The sequence below is a fragment of the Panulirus ornatus genome, chromosome 17, assembly GCF_036320965.1.
Source record: "Panulirus ornatus isolate Po-2019 chromosome 17, ASM3632096v1, whole genome shotgun sequence".
Classification (NCBI taxonomy): domain Eukaryota; kingdom Metazoa; phylum Arthropoda; class Malacostraca; order Decapoda; family Palinuridae; genus Panulirus; species Panulirus ornatus.
The window spans coordinates 49,997,495-50,024,994 of NC_092240.1; the positions used below are offsets into that span (position 1 = coordinate 49,997,495).

A 27,500-nucleotide genomic window follows, 5' to 3' on the forward strand; every position below is an offset into this window, starting at 1 on the left:
TTCACACAGGCAGACACAGGAGCCCCAACGCAAAGGAGATGGAAGGAGGAGGAGGAGGAGGTTTGAGAAAGCACCGAGGTATCTAGAAAAAGACATTAACACACTGCTTATCTGGATAAGACATTAACACAGAGCTTATCTGGAAAGGACATTAACACAGAGCTGATCTGGATAAGACATTAACACAGAGCTGATCTGGAAAAGACATTAACACAGAGCTGATCTGGATAAGACATTGACACAGAGCTGATCTGGAAAAGACATTAACACAGAGCTGATCTGGAAAAGAATTAACACAGAGCTTATCTGAAACTGACATTAACACAGAGCTTATCTGGAAAAGACATTAACACACTGCTTATCTGGAAAAGACATTCACACAGAGCTTATCTGGAAAAGACATTAACACAGAGCTTATCTGGAAAAGACATTAACACAGAGCTTATCTGAAACTGACATTAACACAGAGCTTATCTGGAAAAGACATTAACACAGAGCTTATCTGGAAAGGACATTAACACAGAGCTTATCTGGATAAGACATTAACACAGAGCTTATCTGGAAAAGACATTAACACAGAGCTTATCGTGAAAGGACATTAACACAGAGCTAAGTCTCAAAGTCGACATGAAATTCACAGTACGTGCTGAAGATGTGTATACATACAACCCGTGACAGACCACATACAAACCACATAAACTACACTTCAAGATGGTAGATGGAGAGAGGCAAAGTGCCATGGAAGTAGAAATAAAAGGGGGGGCAAACTTAACACACCATCTACAAGAGAGAAGACCAAGACATCGAACAGAAGACCAATTTCATTAAGGAAGTGAGGGGGGTTTGTTAAGGTCAAGATTATCAAAAAACATGCCAGTGATCTCCTGCCAAGGAAGTAATACCCAAGTGAGAAAGTATGGCTCAAAGGAAAAGAAAGTGATCTTCGTGGAACCTTTTTTTTAATATATATTTACATAACAAACCTATTTGCATTTCTACGAGAGAGGGAGCTCTGTTTTTAAAAAAAAAAAAAAAGCTGAGAAAAGACTGGGTAGTAGATGATGGTTCGCATCTGGATTACCGGAAAGCATTTGACACTAGGTCGCATGGAAGGGTTGTTTAAAAAGCTGGATCCCCAGGCAAGAATAGAGATGAAGTCTCCTCTCCCAAGGTCTAAGCGATACTCAAAAGCGGTCTATATGGACAGCCTTAGTCCTCGGTATCTTACATAGGTTTGGTCTGAGTTTCATCGTTCCTTCTTTGACCAATTTTGATCATGTCTTCTTTCAAGTCTCTTCTGCATTCTCTGAGAACTCCTTTTATTCCCTCAAGTTCATTATGAATCCTCGAGAGACATATAGTCAGATGAAAACCATCTCCTTCTTCGACATGTTACTTCAGGAGATAGGAAACAACAGTGGCCCTAGTGCTAAGACCTTAGGGATGCCACTCGTCACTGTCTTCCAGTATGGAAAGACACCTTTCTTCCTCTCTCCCAGTCAGGTAATTACCAATCCTTGTGAGAAGTTTAACTCTAATATTGACCCTAAGGATCTGCCTTCCTAAATAAACTTGCCAACTGTACGCAATCACCAGACCTTCGACCCTACGATGTTCCTAACTCAGTCCAAAGTTTGGAATACATTCACGATGCTTTTGACGTATGAAAAGGTCTCTTTGAAGAGACATTCAGTATTTCATTCATTAATACATACAAACATAAACATATATCCATATATATATATATATATATATAATATATATATATATATATTATATATATATATATATATATATATATATATATATATATATATATATATTATATATAACAAGAGCTTTCGTATATTACATCTTCAGTGCAAAGGAAAAATGGTTACGTCAAGAAAACGACTAAGTACACAGGGCAGAGGTCACGAAGAGGCAATCTCAGGTCACCCAGGGGTCAGAGGAGGGGGGGTCGTCCCTCCCTCCTCCTTGACCTAGCTAATCCACTTGAAGGGGTCACGACGGAGGGAAACGTTCCGTAGATAGGTCGACCCTGGACTTCTCTCCACGAAAGTGTCCATAGTGTGAAATACTTGTTTACGTCTCTTCTTTCCCATAGACTTGTGACAGAACATGAATCTACATTCTCCAAGAACACATTCTCAGTACACAATGGTGAGAAAAGCTGTTTCCAATCGACAGAGCAGTCAAATCAAGAGGAATCAAGCTTGAAGTGGGTCAAATCAAGAGGGATCAAGCTTGAAGTGGGTCAAATCAAGACGAATCAAGCTTGAAGTGGGTCAAATCAAGAGGGATCAAGCTTGAAGTGCGTCAAATCAAGAGGAATCAAGCTTGAAGTGGGTCAAATCAAGAGGAATCAAGCTTGAAGTGGGTCAAATCAAGACGAATCAAGCTTGAAGAGGGTCAAATCAAGAGGAATCAAGCTTGAAGTGGGTCAAATCAAGAGGAATCAAGCTTGAAGTGGGTCAAATCAAGAGGAATCAAGCTTGAAGTGGGTCAAATCAAGAGGGATCAAGCTTGAAGAGGGTCAAATCAAGAGGAATCAAGCTTGAAGTGGGTCAAATCAAGACGAATCAAGCTTGAAGTGGGTCAAATCAAGACGAATCAAGCTTGAAGTGGGTCAAATCAAGAGGGATCAAGCTTGAAGTGGGTCAAATCAAGACGAATCAAGCTTGAAGTGGGTCAAATCAAGACGAATCAAGCTTGAAGTGGGTCAAATCAAGAGGGATCAAGCTTGAAGTGGGTCAAATCAAGACGAATCAAGCTTGAAGTGGGTCAAATCAAGACGAATCAAGCTTGAAGTGGGTCAAATCAAGACGAATCAAGCTTGAAGTGGGTCAAATCAAGAGGGATCAAGCTTGAAGTGGGTCAAATCAAGAGGGATCAAGCTTGAAGTGGGTCAAATCAAGACGAATCAAGCTTGAAGTGGGTCAAATCAAGAGGGATCAAGCTTGAAGTGGGTCAAATCAAGAGGAATCAAGCTTGAAGTGGGTCAAATCAAGACGAATCAAGCTTGAAGTGGGTCAAATCAAGACGAATCAAGCTTGAAGTGGGTCAAATCAAGAGGGAATCAAGCTTGAAGTGGGTCAATCAAGAGGAATCAAGCTTGAAGTGGGTCAAATCAAGAGGAATCAAGCTTGAAGTGGGTCAAATCAAGACGAATCAAGCTTGAAGTGGGTCAAATCAAGAGGGATCAAGCTTGAAGTGGGTCAAATCAAGAGGAATCAAGCTTGAAGTGGGTCAAATCAAGACGAATCAAGCTTGAAGTGGGTCAAATCAAGAGGGATCAAGCTTGAAGTGGGTCAAATCAAGAGGAATCAAGCTTGAAGTGGGTCAAATCAAGACGAATCAAGCTTGAAGTGGGTCAAATCAAGAGGGATCAAGCTTGAAGTGGGTCAAATCAAGACGAATCAAGCTTGAAGTGGGTCAAATCAAGAGGAATCAAGCTTGAAGTGGGTCAAACCAAGAGGGATCAAGCTTGAAGTGGGTCAAATGAAGACGAATCAAGCTTGAAGTGGGTCAAAAACCAAGACGAATCAAGCTTGAAGAGGGTCAAACCAAGACGAATCCAGCTTGAAGTGGGTCAAATCAAGACGAATCAAGCTTGAAGCGGGTCAAAAACCAAGACGAATCAAGCTTGAAGTGGCTTGTCAAGATGGCATCATCCAATCCTCTTAGAACCACGAAGAATTGTATTGGATCACTTCTTAACGCTTCTCTTTTTCTAAGTCAAGGGATCTAAGTCGTCTCATCAGGTCATATGGGATTAGCCTTCCAGTTGCACCTCTCTCTCTCTCTCTCTCTCTCTCTCTCTCGTGTGTGTGTGGTGTGTGTGTGTGTGTGTGTGTATTTGTACAGCACAGGACCCCCCCCCCCCCCAAACTCTGCCAGCGCTGTCCATTTTCCTCCTTCAGTGAGATCCGACCATGCTACCTACACCCTGACACACACATATACACAGTCCTTATCATCGATCAGCTTCGTGTCCAATCTCTTCTTGTGGCCTCCGGTGTTGTATCGGGGGGAAAAAAGGAAGTATTTGCATCAGACGTCGTCTAAAGCGAAGGCTGGGGCTATCTCCTCTCTCTCTCTCTCTCTATCTATCTATCTATCTATCTATCTATCTATCTATCTTCTCTCCTCTATGGTGGACAGACGTGTAACCCTTTGCCTTCTCAGGCACCATCTGTGTTGTTCTTCTCTGTATTGTCTCAATTGGACTTCTGTCATTCCATAGGTAAGGTGGCTAGATCCGTGAGGTATAATATCCCCCCCCCCCTTTTTATTTTTGTCTATGTTATGGATAACTTAACCAAACATCTCCTTATCCATATACTTCGACTGCAAATCTAGTGACAGATTAAGCACAATATGAATTCCCCAAGTCTCTTTTGCTACACCTTGTTTCCCTCGTACACGTAATAATCACATCAAAGTCTTCGTTCAAACAGCCCAATCCTCATTCCCTATTGGTGATTTGGACTCAATCTTTATCATCCATTCACCAGACGAACTCTGCATTGTGCCCAGGTCTTCTCTCGTACGTAATAATCACATTAAAGTCTTCTTTGAGACAGTCCAATCCTCATTCCCTTTTGGTGATTTGGACTCAGTCTTTATCCTCCATTCACCAGACCAACTCTGCATTGTGCCCAGGTCTTCCCTTATGAGCTGATGTAATCGTCCTCATTCTTTATCTCATGATCTTGGCATCATCCGCAAACATGTTCAGGGAGGGAAGAGTCCAATTCGTCTGGCACACCGTTGCTGACCCCCAATCCATTTCTACGATGCTCCTCTTGCCTGCGTCTTCTGCTCCCTTCGGCTGAGGTAATCCAATCAAAGAGGCTAGGCCTTGTTCCTGCCAGAGGCTCTAGCTTCTTGATCAACACCTGATGGGAGGACAGTGTCAAAAGCTTTCTTGGCAGTCCAAAGCAGTCTACCTATCATATCCTTTTGATCTACGACGAAGCTCACCGTGCCACAAAGCCTAGATTCGTAATATTTATCCATCCTTTCCCTGAATCCATGTTGTCTTCAAGAAGTAGATTTTCCTTTAAAAGTGGACATTCATTTGTTTTCTAATCACCTTTTCACTGGCTACACTTGCTGGCGTCTCAGGGCATTTCCCAGTCACCTCTCTTAGATGAAGGCACTACATTTGTCTTTTTCCACGTCCCTGGACACCTTCCCTTCCTCAACAGACCTACTGAATATTTCGAAAGGAGTTGGATGTGCTTATGTTCATTACCTCAACACAGTAGGCAACATATCAACAGAACCATAGACCTCACATGGATCAGGTAATTTGTCAATAGCTTGATCATGTCTTATCTGTAAACTCCCATACCTTTCAAGCCTTCTTCTCTCCCTCCCCTCTAACTCCTTGATAATAATGGGGTAGTATTGTCCATCACCTTGACCATATACCTTTAAAACCTTCAACTCCTCACATATTTCCTCCACATCACCAAGACTGGTTCCCTCAAAGACCCTTTGGTTAATTAGCTATTCTTGAGGCATTACTTTGCTCCTGAAGAAGTAATAGAAAAGTTCTGTGAGATGTCTTTTAGCTTCTCCACAATGGTCTTTACTAAGTCACTCTGTTCTTCTTCCTTACTATGCAACAAATCGTCTCTTGTTCTTCAGCCTCTTTCATCTGCTGGTGGGCCACAATGTCGTCTGTATCTTCTCCACCTCACATTACTAAGCTACCTTCACGATTTTCGCCTTCCTAGCTGAACCATAACCCTTTCCTTTACGTTCCTCTTTGTCTGTAAGGGTTCAGATGGTCTCCAAGTTCCGACACCAGTGAAGGGTTTCCAAGACCATACTACAACAATGGTCTTCACACTTGCTCCAGAACTCGCCTTTCCTAATCTACACTCCCAAAGAACGTTGGTCGGTTCTCTGTAGTTTCCACGAAGATCATTCTTCTTCGGGTCTTGCGTCTGTCTTGATCCTTCTCTTGAATCCTCCTCCACCTCATCCAATTCCTTTATCATCCCTTTATATGTCCTATATCCTAAAAAGGGAAAGTTCAGCTGCTTATATTCAATCCTGCTTGGGTCGAACACACCTTCTGAAACACATCAACATCCATATACTTGAAGGAAACTCAGGCGTTGACCCAACCATAGTGCGATTCTCTCCCTATGTTGCCCCACTGGATCTTTTTTTTTGGATAAGGTCATCTATAAGGTTCTTGTGGCACGTTGATCCTAAACTTGTTTCCAGCGAGTACGAGAGTCACATTCTGTTCCATTCTTACTCTCTCTCTCTCTCTCTCTCTCTCTCTCTCTCAGGCGCTGCGATTTCAGTCGTGGATAAAATACATTCGAGTGTTCGAACCTTAGCGTTTAACTTCTCACACGGACTGAGCATCACATGTTAGCGAGTTTTCCCACTGAATCCTTTAGCTAAAGTATTAATTAATCAACTGTCTCATATACTTATGAATTAAACCTTTGCCAAAGTAATTCATCAATTGCCTCATAAATCTATGAGTTACGACAATGTTTTGCCATATCAGCAATACATTCCATTTTTCTTCTTCAGTGCCTCCTCTTGTCCCTCCCTTCTTTCTAAACCCTAAAGTATTTTTTTCCCTGAGTCTTTCCATAGCTGCTATGTCCTGCACTCCTCTTTAAGATCCTATGTCTCTCTCGATCCTCCTCCTCCTAGTCTGGTAATATCTATTAACTCATTCATCATTCCTCCCCCTTTTACCCCATCCCCTTTTCCAATCCAGTCTTGGTGATATCTATCAACTCATTCATCATTCCTCCCCCTTTTACCCCATCCCCCTTTCCAATCCAGTCTTGGAAATATCTATCAACTCATTCATCATTCCTCCTCCTTTTACCCCATCCCATTTTCCAATCCAGTCTTGGTGATATCTATCAACTCATTCATCATTCCTCCCCCTTTTACCCCATCCCCCTTTCCAATCCAGTCTTGGAAATATCTATCAACCCATTCTTCATTCCTCCCCCTTTTACCCCATCCCCTTTTCCAATCCAGTCTTGGTGATATCTATTAACTCATTCATCATTCCTCCTCCTTTTACCCCATCCCATTTTCCAATCCAGTCTTGGAAATATCTATCAACTCATTCATCATTCCTCCCCCTTTTACCCCATCCCCTTTTCCAATCCAGTCTTGGTGATATCTATCAACTCATTCATCATTCCTCCTCCTTTTACCCCCATCCCATTTTCCAATCCAGTCTTGGTAATATCTATCAACCCATTCATCATTCCTCCTCCTTTTACCCCATCCTCATTTTCCAATCCAGTCTCAACACTTGTGCCTTCTTCAACATCTGTTTCCACTCGGGTGCTACACCTGACGAAGGAGAACGCTGGAACACTTCATAGGCCTATGGCGAACGCTGGAACACTTCATAGGCCTATGGAGAACGCTAGAACACTTCATAGGCCTATGGAGATGGAACACTTCATAGGCCTATGGAGAACGCTAGAACACTTCATAGGCCTATGGAGATGGAACACTTCATAGGCCTATGGAGAACGCTAGAACACTTCATAGGCCTATGGAGAACGCTGGAACACTTCATAGGCCTATGGCGAACGCTGGAACACTTCATAGGCCTATGGAGAACGCTGGAACACTTCATAGGCCTATGGAGAACGCTAGAACACTTCATAGGCCTATGGAGATGGAACACTTCATAGGCCTATGGAGAACGCTAGAACACTTCATAGGCCTATGGAGATGGAACACTTCATAGGCCTATGGAGAACGCTAGAACACTTCATAGGCCTATGGAGAACGCTGGAACACTTCATAGGCCTATGGAGGACGCTGGAACGCCTCATAGGCCTATGGAGAACGCTGGAACACTTCATAGGCCTATGGAGGACATTAGAACACTTCATAGGACTATGGAGAACGCTGGAGCACTTCATAGGCCTATGGAGGACGCTGGAACGCCTCATAGGCCTATGGAGAACGCTGGAACACTTCATAGGCCTATGGAGGACGCTGTAACACTTCATAGGCCTATGGAGAACGCTGGAACACTTCATAGGCCTATGGAGGACGCTGGAACACTTCATAGGCCTATGGAGGACGCTGGAACACTTCATAGGCCTATGGAGGACGCTGGAACACTTCACAGGAAACACTAGTTTTTAACTAGACACTAGATTTAACTAGAAGCAATTACTAAATGCTGGTCAGTCGGTCTCCGGACGAAGCGAATAGACGAACTGTATTTCCATAATAGCGCTCCACTTCTTTCCTTTATCAACATTGGAAGTTTAAGCTTTCCACAGTTATTGCCTACGCTTCACAAAACTTTATCATTAAGTTTTCCACAGTTATTGCCTAAGCTTCACAAAACTTTACCTTTAAACTTTCGACAAAATTTTCCACATAAAGTTTCACGATATTTCCCCCTCATGACCTAAGTCTTCCATCCAATTTCGTTTCCCCTGAACGTAATATTATGGATGTATAACTGTAATATTATGGATGTATAACCCCAGGGCCAATGTGACGAAGGAGGAGTCTGGCGTTGCCCAACACCTCTCTGCAAGACTCCTGCACTCCAAGGATGCGCTCCTTCTTGTAGGAGGGAAATGTGAAGGTCTTTGGAGGGGCCAAAGGTGGCCTTTTTAACTAGCAGTGTAACCTCGAACAGACGAAGTGAAGTCTAGTAACAAGCATATATTATATATATATATATATATATATATATATATATATATATATATATATATATATATATAGCTTCGTGTCTTCGATATATATCAACTGACTGTTATATTTCTCTTTGTGTCTCCCTGATGATGTGATTATGACACGAAAGTGCACTTGGGAACTTATCGTGTTTCATTTTCCCCGTGGACTCATAGGAATATATATATATATATATATATATATATATATATATATATATATATATATATATATATATATATATATATATATATATATATATATGCTGAAAAAGAAACCACATTGGAAAAGGAAACACGAGATCCTAAGCGCGCTTTCGTGTATTAACACATCTATAAAGGACAGTACTTCGAAGATGTGTCAATACACGAAAGCGCTCAGGGACTCCTGCTTCCTTTCCATTTGATTTTTTTTTTAGCATTTATAATAAAATCACGTGTCTGTTGTGATTTTGAGCATATATATATATATATATATATATATATATATATATATATATATATATATATATATATATATATATATTATATATATATATATATCAGTTCTTCCCATTTACTCTGTTTCGAACCCCAATTTACAGACATGCTGTCTTTGACCATTCTACTGACGCTATTCAAAAACGTGACCCTAAACAGACGACAAAAAATACCTATATATATATAAAAAAAATAAAAATTTAGGAAATACACATCTCTTAACATCTATAAAACAAATGTGTATGATACTCCTCACGCAGAATACGTACTGTATCTGCTGACTTTGATGATGAATGTAGGCTCCACACTAAGTTGAGCCTCACCTCTCCGGTTCACGTAATGACTGAGGGTGGAAGAGATGATGATAATCATAAAAAAGAAAAAAAAATAAACTTAAAATTCACAATGCCAACTTTTATCATCACTACTAAGGCCTCATCTACGACACGGGGTTTTGGCTAAGAAAAAAACAAAAAACAAACACTGTCTCTCATGCGTCTTCATCACTATAATTACTCTTGTTTTTCTATCAGATTATAAATGCCTCTTGCGAGGCAGTTTTACTCTCTGTGGCTCAATGCAAAGCATTAGGGGTCAGACAGTATCAAAAACTGGTGCTAGAGACAAAAAAGAAGAAAGGAGTGGGATCTAATGCTATTCCAGATCTATAAGAGGATACAAGACTGGGGGTAACGGGGTAGTATAGGTAGCCATGGACACCGAAAGAAAGAAACAAACAAATAACACCGTTACCTTATTTTGGGTTAGACAATACGACGCAAAAGGACGAAGAATTCAGATAAATGCCTTCAAGAGTCTTGCCTCACACCGGTAGCTGTGTTTTTCTTATACATAACCCTCAACTTCCGTAAAACAAAAGAAATATGTATACAATGTGGACTTATCCTGTTTATAAAACTGTTATAATGCACATTATATATAAATTTCTTACCTTCGAGAATCATTATCACACAAGAGCACCTTCCATATGTATTCAGCTATGTGTCTCACATTTCCAATCTTGGTGAGACACAAGTGGATTCGTAGCGTTTTTACTTTCAAATGCACCCGACCCGTCCGTGAAGATAATTTTTTTGCTGGCTGTACTGCCTATGTCAGCGTGTCTGATAATACCAATAGCAGGAGGAGGAGGAAGAGGAGCTGTGGTGATAGAGCAAAATGCCAGATGTCCTCACCTCAAACACTCCACCAGACTCAATAAGAGACGAAAACAATTGTGTCTAATTTCGAGACGTGTTTCCAATGCAAGACATGAGCTCGCATATACACACAGTCCAGCGAGGCCTTCCACCACACACACACACGGACGTGTGTTTCTGCCAGTTCACAACAAATATCCGAACACTTGTTGAACTAGAGGGAAATGGCGAATTCTTGCCCTCTGTGTCTCTTTGCCTTTCCGTCCAGCTATTTCCTCCACAGTTCCAGCAAGGCTAGCAATCTAAAATGAAGGGATCTTCATATGACTCATTCTCAGGTGCTACATCCATCCCTCCTCCCCTCTCTCTCTTACTTCGGTGTCCCATCTCTACTATCTCAAGACCTGAGTCCATCAACTGGGGGGCCCCTCACTGATCAAGGTTGGTGGATAATGATGATGTGATGATAGCTAGCCATCTTCAAGGACGCCTCGCTTCCACTTGACCCAAACGCACACACTGTAATACTCTCGAATATGAAGTTGTAACGCAATCTAATGGACTCGACCATAAGGGTTTCCAATCACTCTCTTGTCCCCCTTCCCCTTTGGACTTTTAAAGATTCTAAATATTCATATAAGAATATTTTTTTTCCATCTATGTGATTTATCTGGTTATTTTCTTCAGCATTTTCATTGTTCCTTTAGTATTATTTATACCAGTTTGCTCTGGTTTGCCTTGGATTTCTTGGAGCAGACTTTCTCCATCACTATTTTCTTTTCTTTTCCAAACACTTTACTGTTTCTAAAGCGCCATGGTCTACGTCTGTCTTAGCGAATCTGGTAATTCCACAGATGGAAAGCCATCGTCCATTCCAACTCTATCCATGTATATCCTTTAGGGCAAATATATGCGAAATCCAGCTCAATTTCCCTACCTTCTTTCTTAAAGAAGGGTACGATATATACTCTCTTTCCCTTTCATGGCTCTCTGTCTTCCTCCTGCGCCTGACTGATGGATATCTGAAGCGGGGTATGTGTGAGGCATATCAGCACTTGAACCACAACTGAAGCGGGGTATGTGTGAGGCATATTAGCACTTGAACCACAACTGAAGCGGGTATGTCGAACATGTATCAACACACATGGGAAAAAAAAAAAACTTCCATCCCTTCCTTAAACCTTATATCAATACAGACCACTTTAACAAAGTGTTACCATTTTTTCTAGATATCTTATATACTTACAAGACCTTTTTTTTCTCTCCCCCATTTGGCATCACTCGTGGTTAGGGGTGGGCGGGGGAGGGGGCCTACTGCAACTACAACTGAGTCTTCCAATGTGCCACACAAACACTCCTTTCTCAAAACCTATGTCAGTCATTCAGCCCCCTTCGTCCATCTTTACATCATCATTACCATCACTTCTTCCCTCTGCATCCTCTTCAAGTCTTGCTGTGGTTGGTCTTAAGATGGATAATATACACCAGATGCATCTAGGGAAAATTTTTGGGGGGATTATTAGCCTTTCCCTTTGTTTACGACAGTCCAGTTTAAAGTTTCTGTGTTACGCTTCTCTCTCTCTTATCCTGGTGTGTGTATACGCCCCTCCGAACACCTCTTATGGTTGCCTGGCTTAGTTCGAAGTCCCATCTCTAAACTACGTCGCTTTTCCAGGAGGCATCTCTTAGTGAGCCACCTGCCCTCTCTCTCTCTCTCTCTCTCTCTCTCTCTCTCTCTCTCTCTCTCTCTCTCTCTCTCTCTTAACTTTCCTTTAGTATCATTTTCTATTTTTTTCGCAGCTAAAGGTACCCTTGTTGCTCCTCCTCCAGTTTAGCTTTCACAGACTCTCGTCCATACACCCCCTGACCTGGAGCTCCTCCTCCAGTTTAGCTTTCACAGGATCGTCCATAACCCCCCCTGACCTGGAGCTCCTCCTCCAGTTTAGCTTTCACACACTCGTCCATAACCCCCTTGACCTGGAGCTCCTCCTCCAGTTTAGCTTTCACAGGATGCCATAACCCCTGCTGGACTCTCTCCAGTTAGCTTTCACACACTGTCATAACCCTTGACCTGGAGCTCCTCCTCCAGTTTAGCTTTCACAGACTCGTCCATACCCCACCTGACCTGGAGCTCCTCCTCCAGTTTAGCTTTCACAGACTCGTCCATACCCCACCTGACCTGGAGCTCCTCCTCCAGTTTAGCTTTCACAGACTCGTCCATACCCCACCTGACCTGGAGCTCCTCCTTCAGTGTAGCTTTCACAGACTCGTCCATAACCCTTGACCTGGAGCTCCTCCTCCAGTTTAGCTTTCACACACTCGACCATACCCCTTGACCTGGAGCTAGACTAATCAAAACCTCCCATTTCCCAATTCCTATTGCCGTCTGGACTGCCTATCGCCCATTCCACCACTACAATCTCATCCCTCGTCGTAACTCTTAGTCCTTTTCATGGCGACTTACGATATCAGCCTTTTACGTGATCTCTCTTTCTCAACTGGGGTCATCGCACGCGCCACTACGTGTTAAAGGTAACGTGTTCGTAAACATGGCGTTATCAACACTCCCTCTTGTGTGTGTGTGTGTGTATGTGTGTGTGGTGTGTGTGTGTGGGTGAGATAACTCACAATTCGTCGAGGGAAGAAAACTGTCTACCATTGGTTGTGGTCCTCCACAACTTTCGATCAATTTCATCACTTACCTTACGTCCTTCATCCACAACTTTGGATTGAAAAAAATGTATTTATCTAGCATACTTTTGAGCAAGTAGATGATTGAGCTTCTTGTCTCACCCTGTGTCTCAAACACTCGAGAAACTTGAAGCTATGATCAAATCACCCATTACTCCTCTATCTCTCTCTCTTTTCCATGAGAGGCAAACTTAAGGTCTTTATATCTTACACTATCCATCAGGCCTTCTTTTTCTTCCAGTACAATCTTCCTTGTCTTTCCTCTGGACCGAATTAATTCATTAGTTCTTTTGTGACTCTTCCAATAAGATTGGCCAAACGTGAGACGCATATTCGAACCCAGGCAGGTGTCTACCATGGGCTGGAAACAGCTTTTTCCAAGGTCTCTTCATCCACGTCCATGAACGTAGGTCTTCTAAGATGGCTGGTTTGGATGTCTTTGAGTAGTTGGTAAGGTTATTTAATGTATGTATGACTCATGGTGAGGTGCCTGAGGACTGGCGGAATGCGTGCATAGTGCCATCTGTACAAAGGCAAAGGGGGATAAAAGGTGAGTGCTCAAATGACATATGTTTACGTGTAGACCAGCTCCCTTCCTTCAAAGAAATTTTCGAAACGAGTGTTCACACGATGGTTAATGGTCTCTCGATGGTTAATGGTCATATCCAGCCCTTCCTTCAATTGGCCCCCCCGGTTTTCTTCATTTTCCCAAGCACTCGGGTTCGACCTCCATCGGTCACATTCGCCCCATCAACTGTGGCTGGAGCATGTCTCCATTTCTGTCGCAAACCTTGTCATTCCCCCATTTCTCTCTAGACCTTAAGATCAGGCAAAGACACACAAACACACACACAGACACACAAACACAGACGCCCCTCAGGCATCAAGTTCAGTTCCTCAGGTATGCAAGACTTATCGATCAAGAACAGAAGAGGTCCCAGGGCCAAGCCCTGCGGTACGCCATTGGTAACTTCACCTACGTGTGATGATGGTGTTGGAACCATTGTGTATAGAGTCTATGCTTCATGAGATGGATCTAAGCACACATTTGGGTAAAGTTGGGGTCTCCAGGTCTCTTCATCACCTCCGTAAGAGTTTAAGATTCCACCATTCTTATATTTAGTAATCATAGTAGCATCCTATTTACGATAGACTATATCATTACGAGAACTATATCTCAGCTCTTGATGGCTGTATGGTTAGCTCCACTCTTCGAACTATATCAGCTGCATGGTTCGCTACACTCTTCGCTATCCTTAGCTACACTCTTCGCTATCCTAATCGTTCCTGGTCCTGGGTCAGTCTAACTTCTCCTTCTTTAAGAAACTCAGTCATCAGATGAACTGTGCAGGTGTTTACTACAGTTATTCTTTCCTATTATGTTTCGCCCCAAAATGAACCCTTCACTCGCCTTCTTTCGAACTTGATGTTGCCACTGAGCAAGATGGGCCACTGTATCTCTTCCTTTGTCTGTTCTTTTCCATATCATTTATCTCTCAGGAGAGATTACGAGACACCTTATCTCTTCAGTGACTTTCATCTTCGCTCTTCTATCTGGTTTGATCTCTCTAACTCGTCCGTCTGAATTCATCTCTTTATCATATAAGAGTAGTTCATTCGTACTTGCATATATAACCTGTTTGTGAGTATGTAATTGCCCACTTGTACTGTACAGGAAGGGGTCCTATCCTTTTGAATATTCGTAACCATTAAACACCTTCTCAAATCTATGTATGATGTCTACATTAACTATGCCTTCAGTCATTTAATTCTATTCATCTACCGCTCTCATACTACAAAAGTACTTGTTTACATTTCTTTAACAAGTTTCATGTTTGATTTCAGGTTATGGCCTCCCTCTCTCGTTCCCCTATCAATACATTTTTCTTTAGAACTGTTCCCTTTATACATATCGTTCATCAGTCTTAAATACAACTTTTGATCAAGTCACACACCCCTCTAGACTTTTCTCTCTTCTAAGATGGGGGCAGATTTAAGGCTTCTAGCCTCTACGTGTTACTCATCTCTCTTAATTCTGGTACCATCTTCCTTGCTCTCCTCTGGACCTTCTCTATTAGTTCTTCGTGCAAAAGCGTGTGCTGCTGTGACTCAACTTGGAAAACCCATCTTCTAGTTATGGCCTTATGTATGATGAGTCCAATTCCTTATCCATGAAACCTGCCTGCTGCTCTGATATTGACCAGAATAAAGTTGGTCTCCTTCAAGCTTCTCCTAAGGTTGGAGTATGATGTTAGGTTTAGGGATGCTGTCGATTCTCAAGGTCTATCTCACACACACACACACACACATTCCTGCTTCTCGTTTCTTGATGACCAAGTGGAGACCTTCTTTCACTTCTAATGACAGTTAACCTAAATGAAACATCATCAACCATGTATCAGACCAACTTAAAAAAAGAGTCTGTCAAGGTTTCCCCTTTGGAAGGAGATGCACAACACGACACTTTCCACTTTCTTCATGAGCTCTGCATCATCAGCAAACACATTCAGGCAAGTACATATATAAATCAAGAACAGCACTGGTCCCAGAGCAGAACCTTGTGGCACTCCACTAGCGACCTCGACCCCACTATGAGAAGGCTCCTCTGGCATACTTGATAAAGTCTGCCCTACCATGCGTCCTTGGTTCCCTCTGGCTTAAGTAAACCTCTATCCATCTATGGAGGGTCCTTATTATTCCTCCTTGGTGATATCCTGCTTCTTAATCAGCCTCTTAAGCAGCGGTACAAAGACACATCTTCTGACAGTCCATTCACAAACAGTCCATTTTGCCTTTGTCTTCGACAGAGCTCACTCTCTCGTAGAAATCTAAGAGGTTTGTCACAAATGACTTTCTTTGTCTATAACCATGCTGTCTATCCCTCTGGTAATTTCTCCTTTAAATAAAATCATTCATTTGCTTTCTGATCATATTTTCCAGTACCTTAAAAGATCAAATTCGTCAGCGAGGCTGGTTCACAGTTTACTTTCTTAGAAAAAAGGCATGACGCTCGGCCCATTCCACACCCTTACCACTTTGCCTTTGTCCAAACGACATGTTGAACAGCTTCTAACATTGTTCGTTTCGCGTTTCTTGCAAGCATCTTCAACACACACACACACACACACACTGGGAAATTTCATCAGGACCACGAGCCTTGTATGGGTTGAAAGACCTTTGAGGTATTCTGTTCAATGTCTTTTCTAAATACCACATCGTCTTCCAAAACCTCCATGTTCCAAATCACTAGTGTAGCGGCTACAAAAATATGCTTTGGAACATAATATTCAGTTCTTACACCATCCTTAACAATTATTCCAAATTTAAGGATAAACTTTTTTTTTGAATTTCTCTTGTTTTGTCCACAATATTCTTTTTCAAAGTATCTCTGCTCCTCCTTTTCATTTCCTGACATACTTATCCCTCGCTCTCTTACACCCCTGCAAATGCTAGAACCTAAGAGGGTAGACTTAACCCCACCTGTACGGGTCTACCTCTGAAATACAAAAAAAAAAATAATTCCATTTGGCCCAAAAAACACAAACACACCGATCCTCTTCGCTCTGCATCTTCCAGGCCCGTTCTTCAAGGAGGCCATACACACTCGTGAATATCCATCTTTAACAGCGTACAACTACCTTCTAAAACGTCATTTAAACTACCATCTACCTCCTTCTGTATGCCCAGAGGTTCCACCTTCCACTACATCAACCTTCGTGTGTCTGTGTTGACCAAGAGGGTAAAGTTTTTCATCTATCGAAACCTTTTCGAAGACCCACTGACTGCTAACAGATTCAAGACGTGTCACAAAAAGGTCATTTTTCCCCCCACCCCCCTCTCTAACTAAACAGGTCATAGGTCATGTAGAAATGATCCAATTGACCTTAAATGCTATTTAATAAACAATCTTTTTTTTCCTTTCTTCTTTTCTTTTGAACTTTAGTTACACGTTCCTCTGGAATCACTTCCACTCACACCTCTATTGGTTCCCTACCCACTGACCATACTTTTTAGATCCATAGAATTCCTCTCTCATCACACAAACACCTTCCATAACTTCTTAAACTTGATTCCTAAGTTTCTGTATTTCTAAACCTAACTTCTTAAACTTGATTCCTAAGTTTCTGTATTTCTAAACATAACTTCTTAAACTTGATTCCTAAGTTTCTGTATTTCTAAACATAACTTCTTAAACTTGATTCCTAAGTTTCTGTATTTCTAAACCTAACTTCTTAACTTGATTCTAAGTTTCTGTATTCTAAACATAACTTCTTAAACTTGATTCCTAAGTTTCTGTATTTCTAAACCTAACTTCTTAAACTTGATTCCTAAGTTTCTGTATTTCTAAACATAACTTCTTAAACTTGATTCCTAAGTTTCTGTATTTCTAAACCTAACTTCTTAAACTTGATTCCTAAGTTTCTGTATTTCTAAACATAACTTCTTAAACTTGATTCCTAAGTTTCTGTATTTCTAAACCTAACTTCTTCAACTTGATTCCTAAGTTTCTGTATTTCTAAACCTAAACTTCTTAAAATTGATTCCTAAGTTTCTGTATTTCTAACATACTTCTTAAACTGATTCCTAAGTTTCTGTATTTCTAACCTAACTTCTTAACTTGATTCCTAAGTTTCTTATTTCTAACATAACTTCTTAACTTGATTCCTAAGTTCTGTATTTCTAACCTAACTTCTTAAACTTGATTCCTAAGTTTCTGTATTTCTAAACCTAACTTCTTAAACTTGATTCCTAAGTTTCTGTATTTCTAAACCTAACTTCTTCAACTTGATTCCTAAGTTTCTGTATTTCTAAACCTAACTCTCAACTTGATTCCTAAGTTTCTGTATTTCCAAACATAACTTCTTCAATTGATTCCTAAGTTTCTGTATGTCCAAACCTAACTTCTTAACTTGAGTTCCTAAGTTTCTGTATATCCAAACCTAACTCTCAACTTGATTCCTAACTTTCTGTATTTCCAAACATAACTTCTTCAATTCATTCCTAAGTTTCTGTATTTCCAAACATAACTTCTTCAACCTGATTCCTAAGTTTCTGTATTTCCAAACCTAACTCTCAACTTGATTCCTAAGTTTCTGTATGTCCAAACCTAACTCTCAACTTGATTCCTAAGTTTCTGTATTTCCAAACCTAACTCTCAACTTGATTCCTAAGTTTCTGTATTTCCAAACCTAACTTCTTCAACTTGATTCTTAAGTTTCTGTATTTCCAAACCTACCTTTTTAACTTGAGTTCCTAAGTGTCTGTATGTCCAAACCTAACTTCTTAACTTGAGTTCCTAAGTGTCTGTATGTCCAAACCTAACTTCTTAACTTGAGTTCCTAAGTTTCTGTATGTCCAACTTGAGTTGTATTAACTTCTGATCCTGTTTTTTGATATATTTCTTTTTTCTTCTTCTTGAAGGAGTCCATATCATTCTAAAAAATTATTTAGGTCTTCGCACGACCTGGTCTCTGGGGGGTTCAATGCACGACCTGGTCTCTGGGGGGTTCAATGCACGACCTGGTCTCTGGGGGGGGTTCATTGCACGACCTGGTCTCTGGGGGGTTCATTGCACGACCTGGTCTCTGGGGGGGTTCATTGCACGACCTGGTCTCTGGGGGGTTCATTGCACGACCTGGTCTCTGGGGGTTTCATTGCACGACCTGGTCTCTGGGAGGGTTCATCGCACGACCTGGTCTCTGGGGGGTTCATTGCACGACCTGGTCTCTGGGTGGTTTCATCGCACGACCTAGTCTCTGGGGGTTAATTGCACGACCTGGTCTCTGGGGGGTTTCATTGCACGACCTGGTCTCTGGGGGGTTCATTGCAAGACCTGGTCTCTGGGTGGTTCATTGCACGACCTGGTCTCTGGGGGTTTCATCGCACGACCTGGTCTCTGGGGGGTTCATTGCACGACCTGGTTCTCTGGGGGTGGGTTCATTGCACGCCGGGTTTCTCTGGGGGGGGGGTTCATTGCACACCTGGTCTTTTGGGGGGTTCATTGCACAAACCTTTGGTCTCTGGGGGGGTTTCAGGCAGCCCTGGTCTCCTGGGGGGGTTCATTGCAAGACCTGGTCTCGGGGGGGGGTTCATTCCCAAGGGACATGGTCTCGGGGGGGTTCATTGCCAAACCGGTCTCTGGGGGGTTCATTGCCGACCTGGTTTGGGGGTTTTCTTTGCACGTCCTGGTCTTGGGGGGTTCTTTTTGCGACCTGGTCTCTGGGGGGTTCATTGCACGCCCTGGTTTTTGGGGGGGGTTCTTTGCACGACCTTTGGTCTTTTGGGGGGTTCATTGCACGACCTGGTCTCGGGGGGGTTCATTGCACGACCGGGTCTCTGGGGGGTTCATTGCAAGCCTGGCCCTCTGGGGGGGTTTATTGCACGCCCTTTGGTCTCTGGGGGTTCATTGCACGACCTGGTCTCTGGGGGTTCATTGCACGACCTGGTCTCTGGGGGTTCATTGCACGCCCTGGTCTCTGGGGGGTTCATTGCAGACCTGGTCTCTGGGGGTTCATTGCACGACCTGGTCTCTGGGGGGTTCAAGCAGGGCCCTGGTTCTGGGGGGTTCATTGCAAGACCTGGTCTCTGGGGGTTCTTGCACGACCTGGTCTCTGGGGGTTTCAAGCACGACCTGGTCTCTGGGGGTTTCATGCACGCCGGGGTTTCGGGGGGGGGGTTCAAAGACGACTGGTTTTGGGGGGGGTTTTAAAAGTCTGTTTTTCAATCAAATTTTAACTTCTTTGGACGGTCGGGAAAAAACCAACCCCCCCCCTTCCCTTTTCCCCCCCCCCCCCGGGATGTTGCTTTCCCCCCCCCCCCCATTTCCCCTTCCCCCTTTCCCCTTTTTCCCCTTTTCCCCCTTATCTCAACCCACGTTGAGGTGTGTGTGTGTGGTGTGTGTGTGTGTGGTGTGTGGTGTGTGTGCCCCAAAAATTTAATAAAAAAATTTTTTGATTCGGGCCCTATACATTTGTCTTTATTATATATATATATATTTATATATATTTATATTATATTTTTTTTTTATATTATTTTAATTTACATATATATATATATATTTATAATATATATATATATATATATATATATATATTATATATATATATACACCAAAAAAATGGGGGGGGGGGGGAAAGGGGGAGAAATTATCTATCTATCTATTATCTTTTATCTATCTATACCCGTAGCACACAAGATGGCCAAGTACCACACACAAAACTACCCGTAAAAGGGGGGGGGGGGGGGGTTTTTATAGCACTGGGGTTTTCAATTCAACACATATTACAAACACCACACACACACCTACACAACACATATGTACATTATTTTACCACTCTCTTTAGGGGGGAGGGGGGGAGGAGAGAGAGAGAAGGGAGAGGAGAGGAGAGAGAGAGAGAGAGGAGAGAGATAGTGCGGCCCGGCGCGCCCCCCAAACCGGGGCTTAGGGTCTCTTAAAAAAGGGAAAAAAGGAAAAACACCACCAAACACACACACCACACACACAAACACAAACAACCCCACCCTTTTCATTTTCGCCCCAAATTTACTAAGTGAAACCAATCACACAAATTTTTTTCTCTCTCTCTCTCTCTTCTCTTCTCCTTCTTTTCTCTCTTCTCTCTCTCTTCTTCGTCCCGTGTGTTTCAAGAAAAAACAGGGAGAGAGAGAGAGAGAAAAAAAAGGGGGAGGGGGGGGAGAGAGAGAGAGAGTGAGAGAAAGGGGAGAGAAATGGAGAGAGAGAGAGAGAGAGATTAAAAGAGCAACGAGGGACAGAGTGAAGAATTACGGGACACGAGGGGGGATGGAAGAGTGAAGAATTACGAGCAAGAGGAGGAGGAGACAAGTGAAGAATTACGAGAAACGAGGGGAGGAGAGGAGTGAAGACATCTACGAGACAACGAGGAGGAGGAGGAGTCAGAGAGAAGACATCTCGGACATAGGAGGAAAAGGTAAAGACATCTACGAGACAACGAGGAGGAGGAGGAGTCAGAAAGAAGACATCTACGAGACAACAAGGAGACAGTGTGAAGACATCTACGAGACAACGGGGGGGACAGGTGAAAAAATTTAAACAGACAACGAGGAGGAGGGGGGAGGAGACGAGTGAAGAATCTACGGACAACGGGGAGGGGGAGACAGAAAACCATCTCCCCGACAAGAGGAGGGGGGAGTCGAGAGAAAACTTCGAGAAAAACGGGGAGGAGCAGTGAAGACATCTACAGCAACGAGGAGATAGGTAAAAGACATCTACCGACGGGAAAGGGGAGGAGGAGGAGACAGAGGAAGACATTTCGAGACAACGAGGGGGAGAAGGAGGGGGGACAGGGGAAAGCATCTCCAGAAAACGAGGAGGGGGGTAGGAGAAGACATTTTACGAGACAATCGGAGGAGACAGGGTGAAGACATCTACGAGAAAAGAGGAGGAGGTGCGGAGAAGACTCTGAGCAACAAGGAGGAGACAGAGTGAAAAATTTCCCCGAAAAACAGGAGGAGGGGTCAGAGAGAAGACATCTACGAGACAATCAGGAGACACAGTGAAGACATCTACGAGACAACGAGGAGAAGGAGGAGGAGACAGAGTGAAGACATCTACCAGACAACGAGGAGGGAGGAGGAGGAGACAGAGTGGAGACATCTACGAGACAAGCAGGAGGGAGGAGGAGACAGAGTGAAGGGACATCTACGAGAAAAACGGGAGGGGAGGGGGGAGACAGAGTGGAGAATCTACGGGGACAACGAGGGGAGGGGAGTAAAGGAGAAGCTTTACGGGGGAAACGAGGGGGGAAAGTGAAGAATTTTTACCAGAAAACGGGGAGGAGACGAGTGAAGAAATCTACAGCAACGAAGAGGAGGGGGGAGAAGAGTGAAGACATTCAGGCAACGGGGAGGGGAGAAGAGTGAAGACTCATGAGCAACGAGGAGGGGAGGAGTCAGAGAGAAAAAATTTTCGGAAAAAAGGGAGGAGCAGGGGAAAGAAATTCCCAACACGAGGAGGGGGGGGAGAGTGAAGACATCTACCAGACAACGAAGAGGAGGAGGAGGAGACAGAGTGAAGACATCTACGAGACAACGAGGAGGGAGGAGGAGGAGACAGAGTGAAGACATCTACGAGACAACGAGGAGGGAGAAGTGTTGATGACGTAAGGGGGGGAGGGAGAGAGAGAGAAAGACTGAAGACATCTACGAGACAACAAGGAGGAGACAGAGTGAAGACATCTACGAGACAACGAGGAGGAGGGAGACAGTGTGAAGACATCTACCAGACAACGAGGAGGGAGAGGTGTTGACGATGTAAGAGGGGGAGGGGGAGAGAAAGAGAGAGAAAGGTAGTGAAGACATCTACGAGACAACAAGGAGGAGACAGAGTGAAGACATCTACGAGACAACGAGGAGGAGGAGACAGTGTGAAGACATCTACCAGACAACGAGGAGGGAGAGGTGTTGACGATGTAAGAGGGGGAGGGAGAGAGAGAGAGAGAGAGAGAGAGAGAGAGAGAGAGAGAGAGAGAGTGAAGACATCTACGAGACAACAAGGAGGAGACAGAGTGAAGACATCTACGAGACAACGAGGAGGAGGGAGACAGTGTGAAGACATCTACCAGACAACGAGGAGGGAGAAGTGTTGATGACGTAATGGACCCCGGGGGGGGTTTTTTGCTTTACCTTGCCGGCATTCATAGAGGTGACACAGTCCATGGCGTACACATTCGCCGTTTTCTCTTTACCCCTTTTCGTCCCCCATGACTGCAAAAATAACAACATGTCTGGGGTTGGCACAGGGTAAGCTGGCTCTCGCTCTACCTCTCTCAATCGTGTGTGTGTGTGTAAGCTAGCTCTATCTCTCAATCGTGTGTGTGTATGTGTAAGCTAGCTCTATGTGTGTGTGTGTGTGTGTGTGTGTGTGTGTGTGTGTGTGTGTGTGTGTATGTGTGTGTGTGTGTGTGTGTGTGTGTGGTGTGTGTGAGAGAGCTAGCTCTATCTCTCAATCGTGTGTGTGTGTGTAAGCTTGCTCTATGTCTCAATCGTGTGTGTGTGAGCTAGCTCTATCTCTCAATCGTGTGTGTGTGTGTAAGCTAGCTCTATGTGTGTGTGTGTGTGTGTGTGTGTGTGTGTGTTGTGTGTGTAAGCTAGCTTATGTGTGTGTGTGGTGTGTGTGTGTGGTGTGTGTGTGTGTGGTGTGTGTGTGTGTGTGTGAGCTAGCTCTTCTCTCAATCGTGTGTGTGTGTGTATAGCTAGCTCTATGTGTGTGTGTGTGTGTGTGTGTGTGTGTGTGTGTTGTAAGCTAGCTCTTATGTGTGTGTGTGTGTGTGTGTGTGTGTGTGTGTGTGTGTGTAAGCTAGCTCTATGTGTGTGTGTGTGTGTGTGTGTGTGTGTGTGTGTGTGTGTGTTGTGAGCTAGCTCTATCTCTCAATCGTGTGTGTGTGTGTAAGCTTGCTCTATGTCTCAATCGTGTGTGTGTGAGCTAGCTCTATCTCTCAATCGTGTGTGTGTGAGCTAGCTCTATCTCTCAATCGTGTTTGTAAGCTAGCTCTATCTCAGTGTGTGTGTGTGTGTGTGTGTGTGTGTGTGTGTGTGTGTGTGAATGTGTGTGTAAGCTAGCTCTATCTCTCAATCGTGTGTGTGTAAGCTAGCTCTATCTCTCAATCGTGTGTGTGTAAGCTAGCTCTATCTCTCAATCGTGTGTGTGTGTGTAAGCTAGCTCTATCTCTCAATCGTGTGTGTGTAAGCTAGCTCTATCTCTCAATCGTGTGTGTGTAAGCTAGCTCTATCTCTCAATCGTGTGTGTGTAAGCTAGCTCTATCTCTCAATCGTGTGTGTGTAAGCTAGCTCTATCTCTCAATCGTTGGTGTGTGTGTAAGCTAGCTCTATCTCTCAATCGTGTTTGTGTAAGCTAGCTCTATCTCAGTGTGTGTGTGTGTGTGTGTGTGTGTGTGTGTGTGTGTGTGTGTGTGTGTGTGTAAGCTAGCTCTATCTCTCAATCGTGTGTGTGTGTAAGCTAGCTCTATCTCAGTGTGTGTGTGTGTGTGTGTGTGTGTGTGTGTTGTGTGTGTGTGTGTGTGTAGTGTGTGTAAGCTAGCTCTACCTCTCAATCGTGTGTGTGTGTAAGCTAGCTCTATCTCAGTGTGTGTGTGTGTGTGTGTGTGTGTGTGTGTGTGTGTGTGTGTGTGTGTGTGTGTGTGTAAGCTAGCTCTATCTCTCAATCGTGTTGTGTGTGTAAGCTAGCTCTATCTCAGTGTGTGTGTGTGTGTGTGTGTGTGTGTGTGTGTGTGTGTGTGTGTGTGTGTGTAAGCTAGCTCTCTCTCAATCGTGTGTGTGTAAGCTAGCTCTATCTCTCAATCGTGTGTGTGTAAGCTAGCTCTATCTCTCTCAATCGTGTGTGAGTGAGTGAGTGTGAGTGTAATAGATGTTTGCAAGTCTATCAAAGATTAAAATAAAATAAATTAGAGAATGTCTTTATATAAGCTTCTAATTAGTCAAATGAATGAATTAAATGAAATGATAAATGGATGGGGGTGAGAGAGAGAGAGAGAGAGAGAGAGAGAGAGAGAGAGAGAGAGAGAGAGAGAGAGAGATAAGAGACTACCTCGATATGGATAGTGTAGACTAAGTCAAGGGGGGGGGGGGGGATGCGTGTCCAATAATTTATGCACAACAGGTAAACAATATTGATTTAATAACAAATTAACATTATTATTATTATTATTATCATTATTATTATTATTATTATTATTATCATCTATTTATCTATAATCTTTCTAATAAATTAGTGTGCTAGTAGTGACCAGCTAATTATACATATAATGAGGCATATCCAAAGCTAATTTTTTAATTAATTAATACAAAATCCTTTTTTTTTAATGAGAAGTTTCGTACGGGGCCTAGAACAGATATATTTATATATATATTATAATATATATATATATATTTATATATATATATATATATATATATTATATATATTCCTATGAGTCCACGGGGAAATGAAACACGAAAAGTTCCCAAGTGCACTTTCGTGTAATAATCACATCATCAGGGGAGACACAAAGATCGTCTCTTCGATGTATATCAACTGACTGTTATATTTCTCTCTTGTGTCTCCCTGATGATGTGATTATGACACGAAAGTGCACTTGGGAACTTTTCGTGTTTCATTTTCCCCCGTGGACTCATAGGAATATATATATATATTATATATATATATTTATATATATATATATATTTATATATTATATTATATTATATATATATATATATATATATATATATTATCGGAAGTCAGAAAGAGAATATATATGTATGAGTAGATGAATTATTAATGGGTATTAGGTGAATGATGTTTTGGTTACAATCACTGAGGGAAAAAAATGAGAAAATCTAATTAATATATAATGGCAATAGATTTCTTAAAGTTCTAATATCATTTTTTTTTTGTTTAATATATGGTTGGATTTAATATCAATTTTTTAAATATATCTTTGTCTTAATATAATTTTTTTTAATATATTTTTCGTCTTACTATCAATTTAAGAAGAAATTTGGTTTTTAATATAATTTTTAATACATTTTTGGTTTTAATATCAATTTTTTAATAAATTTTCGGTTTTAATATCAATTTTTTATTACATTTTCGGTTTTAATATCAATTTTTTAAACATATTTTTCGTCTTAATATCAATTTTTAATATATTTTTGGCTTCAATATCAATGTCTTCAATAAATTTTTAGTCTAAATATAATTTTTTTTTTCTAAACTATACTTTGCACATTTTTGAGAGTCAAATTACAGCCACATCCCTCGTTCATGTAAGAATTTTTAATGAATATTTTTAATAATGATAATGATAGCTCAGTTAACACAGAGACGTCCTCCATCTCCCAAAATTTTTAAAAACTTTCATATTTTTAAATTTTTTCTCCCTCATAACTCTTCCATTATTATCTTTTACTTCCGCTCGACTACAGCTAAATGCTATAGAGCAAATAAATCAAAAATACAACAAAAATACCCCCCCCCCAAAAAAAAATAAATTTGACATTTTGTTAATACGAATGAGATAAAGGGAATATCTATTGAATATCTATCGTAGATCCAGTGAAGTCGACATGCAACACCACGAATCCGAATCTGGATTTATTTCCCGAACGACGCTTTAATTTACGAAGGGCATGTACGTCTTCAGGAAACACCCCGCCCTTCCCTCCACCCCTTCTCCATCTCCACTTCCCCCACTAAGTGAAGGGGCGCCTTCCAAAAGGGCACGGGAGAAGAGCCTGCAAAGTCGACAGCCCTTCAACCAGCCAGCCCAACCTCAACCAGTCAGCCCCACCTCAACTAGCCAGCCCCTCAGCCAGCCAGCCCTTCAACCAGCCAGCCCCTCAACCAGCCAGCCAGCCCTTCAACCAGCCAGCCCCTCAACCAGCCAGCCCTTCAACCAGCCAGCCCCTCAACCAGCCAGCCCTTCAACCAGCCAGCCCCTCAACCAGCCAGCCCCTTAACCAGCCAGCCCTTCAACCAGCCAGCCCTCAACCAGCCAGCCCCTCAACCAACCAGCCCTTCAACCAGCCAGCCCCTCAACCAACCAGCCCTTCAACCAGCCAGCCCTCCAACCAGCCAGCCCCTCAACCAGCCAGCACCTCAACCAGCCAGCCCTTCAACCAGCCAGCCCCTCAACCAGCCAGCCCCTCAACCAACCAGCCTTCAACCAGCCACCCCTTAAACCCAGCAGCCCTCAACCAGCCAGCCTTCAACCAGCCAGCCCTCAACCAGCAGCCTTCAATAGCCAGCCCTTCAACCAGCCAGCCCCTCAACTAGCCAGCCCTTCAACCAGCCAGCCCCTCAACTAGCCAGCCCTTCAACCAGCCAGCCCCTCAACTAGCCAGCCCTTCAACTAGCCAGCCCTTCAACCAGCCAGCCCCTCAACTAGCCAGCCCCTCAACTAGCCAGCCCCTCAACTAGCCAGGCCCTCAACCAGCTAGCCCCTCAACCAGCCAGCCCCTCAACCAGCCAGCCCTAAACCAGCCAGCCCTTCAACCAGCCAGCCCCTCAACCAGCCAGCCCCTCAACTAGCCAGGCCCTCAACCAGCGAGCCCCTCAACCAGCCAGCCCCTCAACCAGCCAGCCCCTCAACTAGCCAGGCCCTCAACCAGCCAGCCCCTCAACTAGCCAGGCCCTCAACCAGCCGGCCCCTCAACCAGCCAGCCCTTCAACCAGCCAGCCCCTCAACCAGCTAGCGCCTCAACCAGCTAGCGCCTCAACCAGCGAGCCCCTCAACCAGCTAGCGCCTCAACCAGCTAGCGCCTCAACCAGCCAGCCCCTCAACCAGCCAGCCCCACCTCAACCAGCCACCCTCAACCAGCCAGCCCCTCAACCAGCCAGCCTTCAACCAGCCACCCCTTCAACAGGCAGCCCTCAACTAGCCCCCCCTTTTCAACCAGCCAGCCCCTCAACCAGCCA

At 43.2% G+C, this 27,500-nt stretch overlaps 1 protein-coding gene across 1 annotated transcript in view; it reads right to left on the reverse strand.

Moving 5' to 3' along the window:
• LOC139754737 (uncharacterized) overlaps positions 1 to 27,500 on the reverse strand; it is a 379,522-nt gene that overhangs the window by 15,035 nt on the left and 336,987 nt on the right. Inside the window, exon 8 of the mRNA XM_071672455.1 lies at positions 22,709 to 22,789. Coding sequence (XP_071528556.1) covers positions 22,709 to 22,789 — 81 coding nt within the window. The remainder of the gene's footprint in view (positions 1 to 22,708; positions 22,790 to 27,500) is intronic.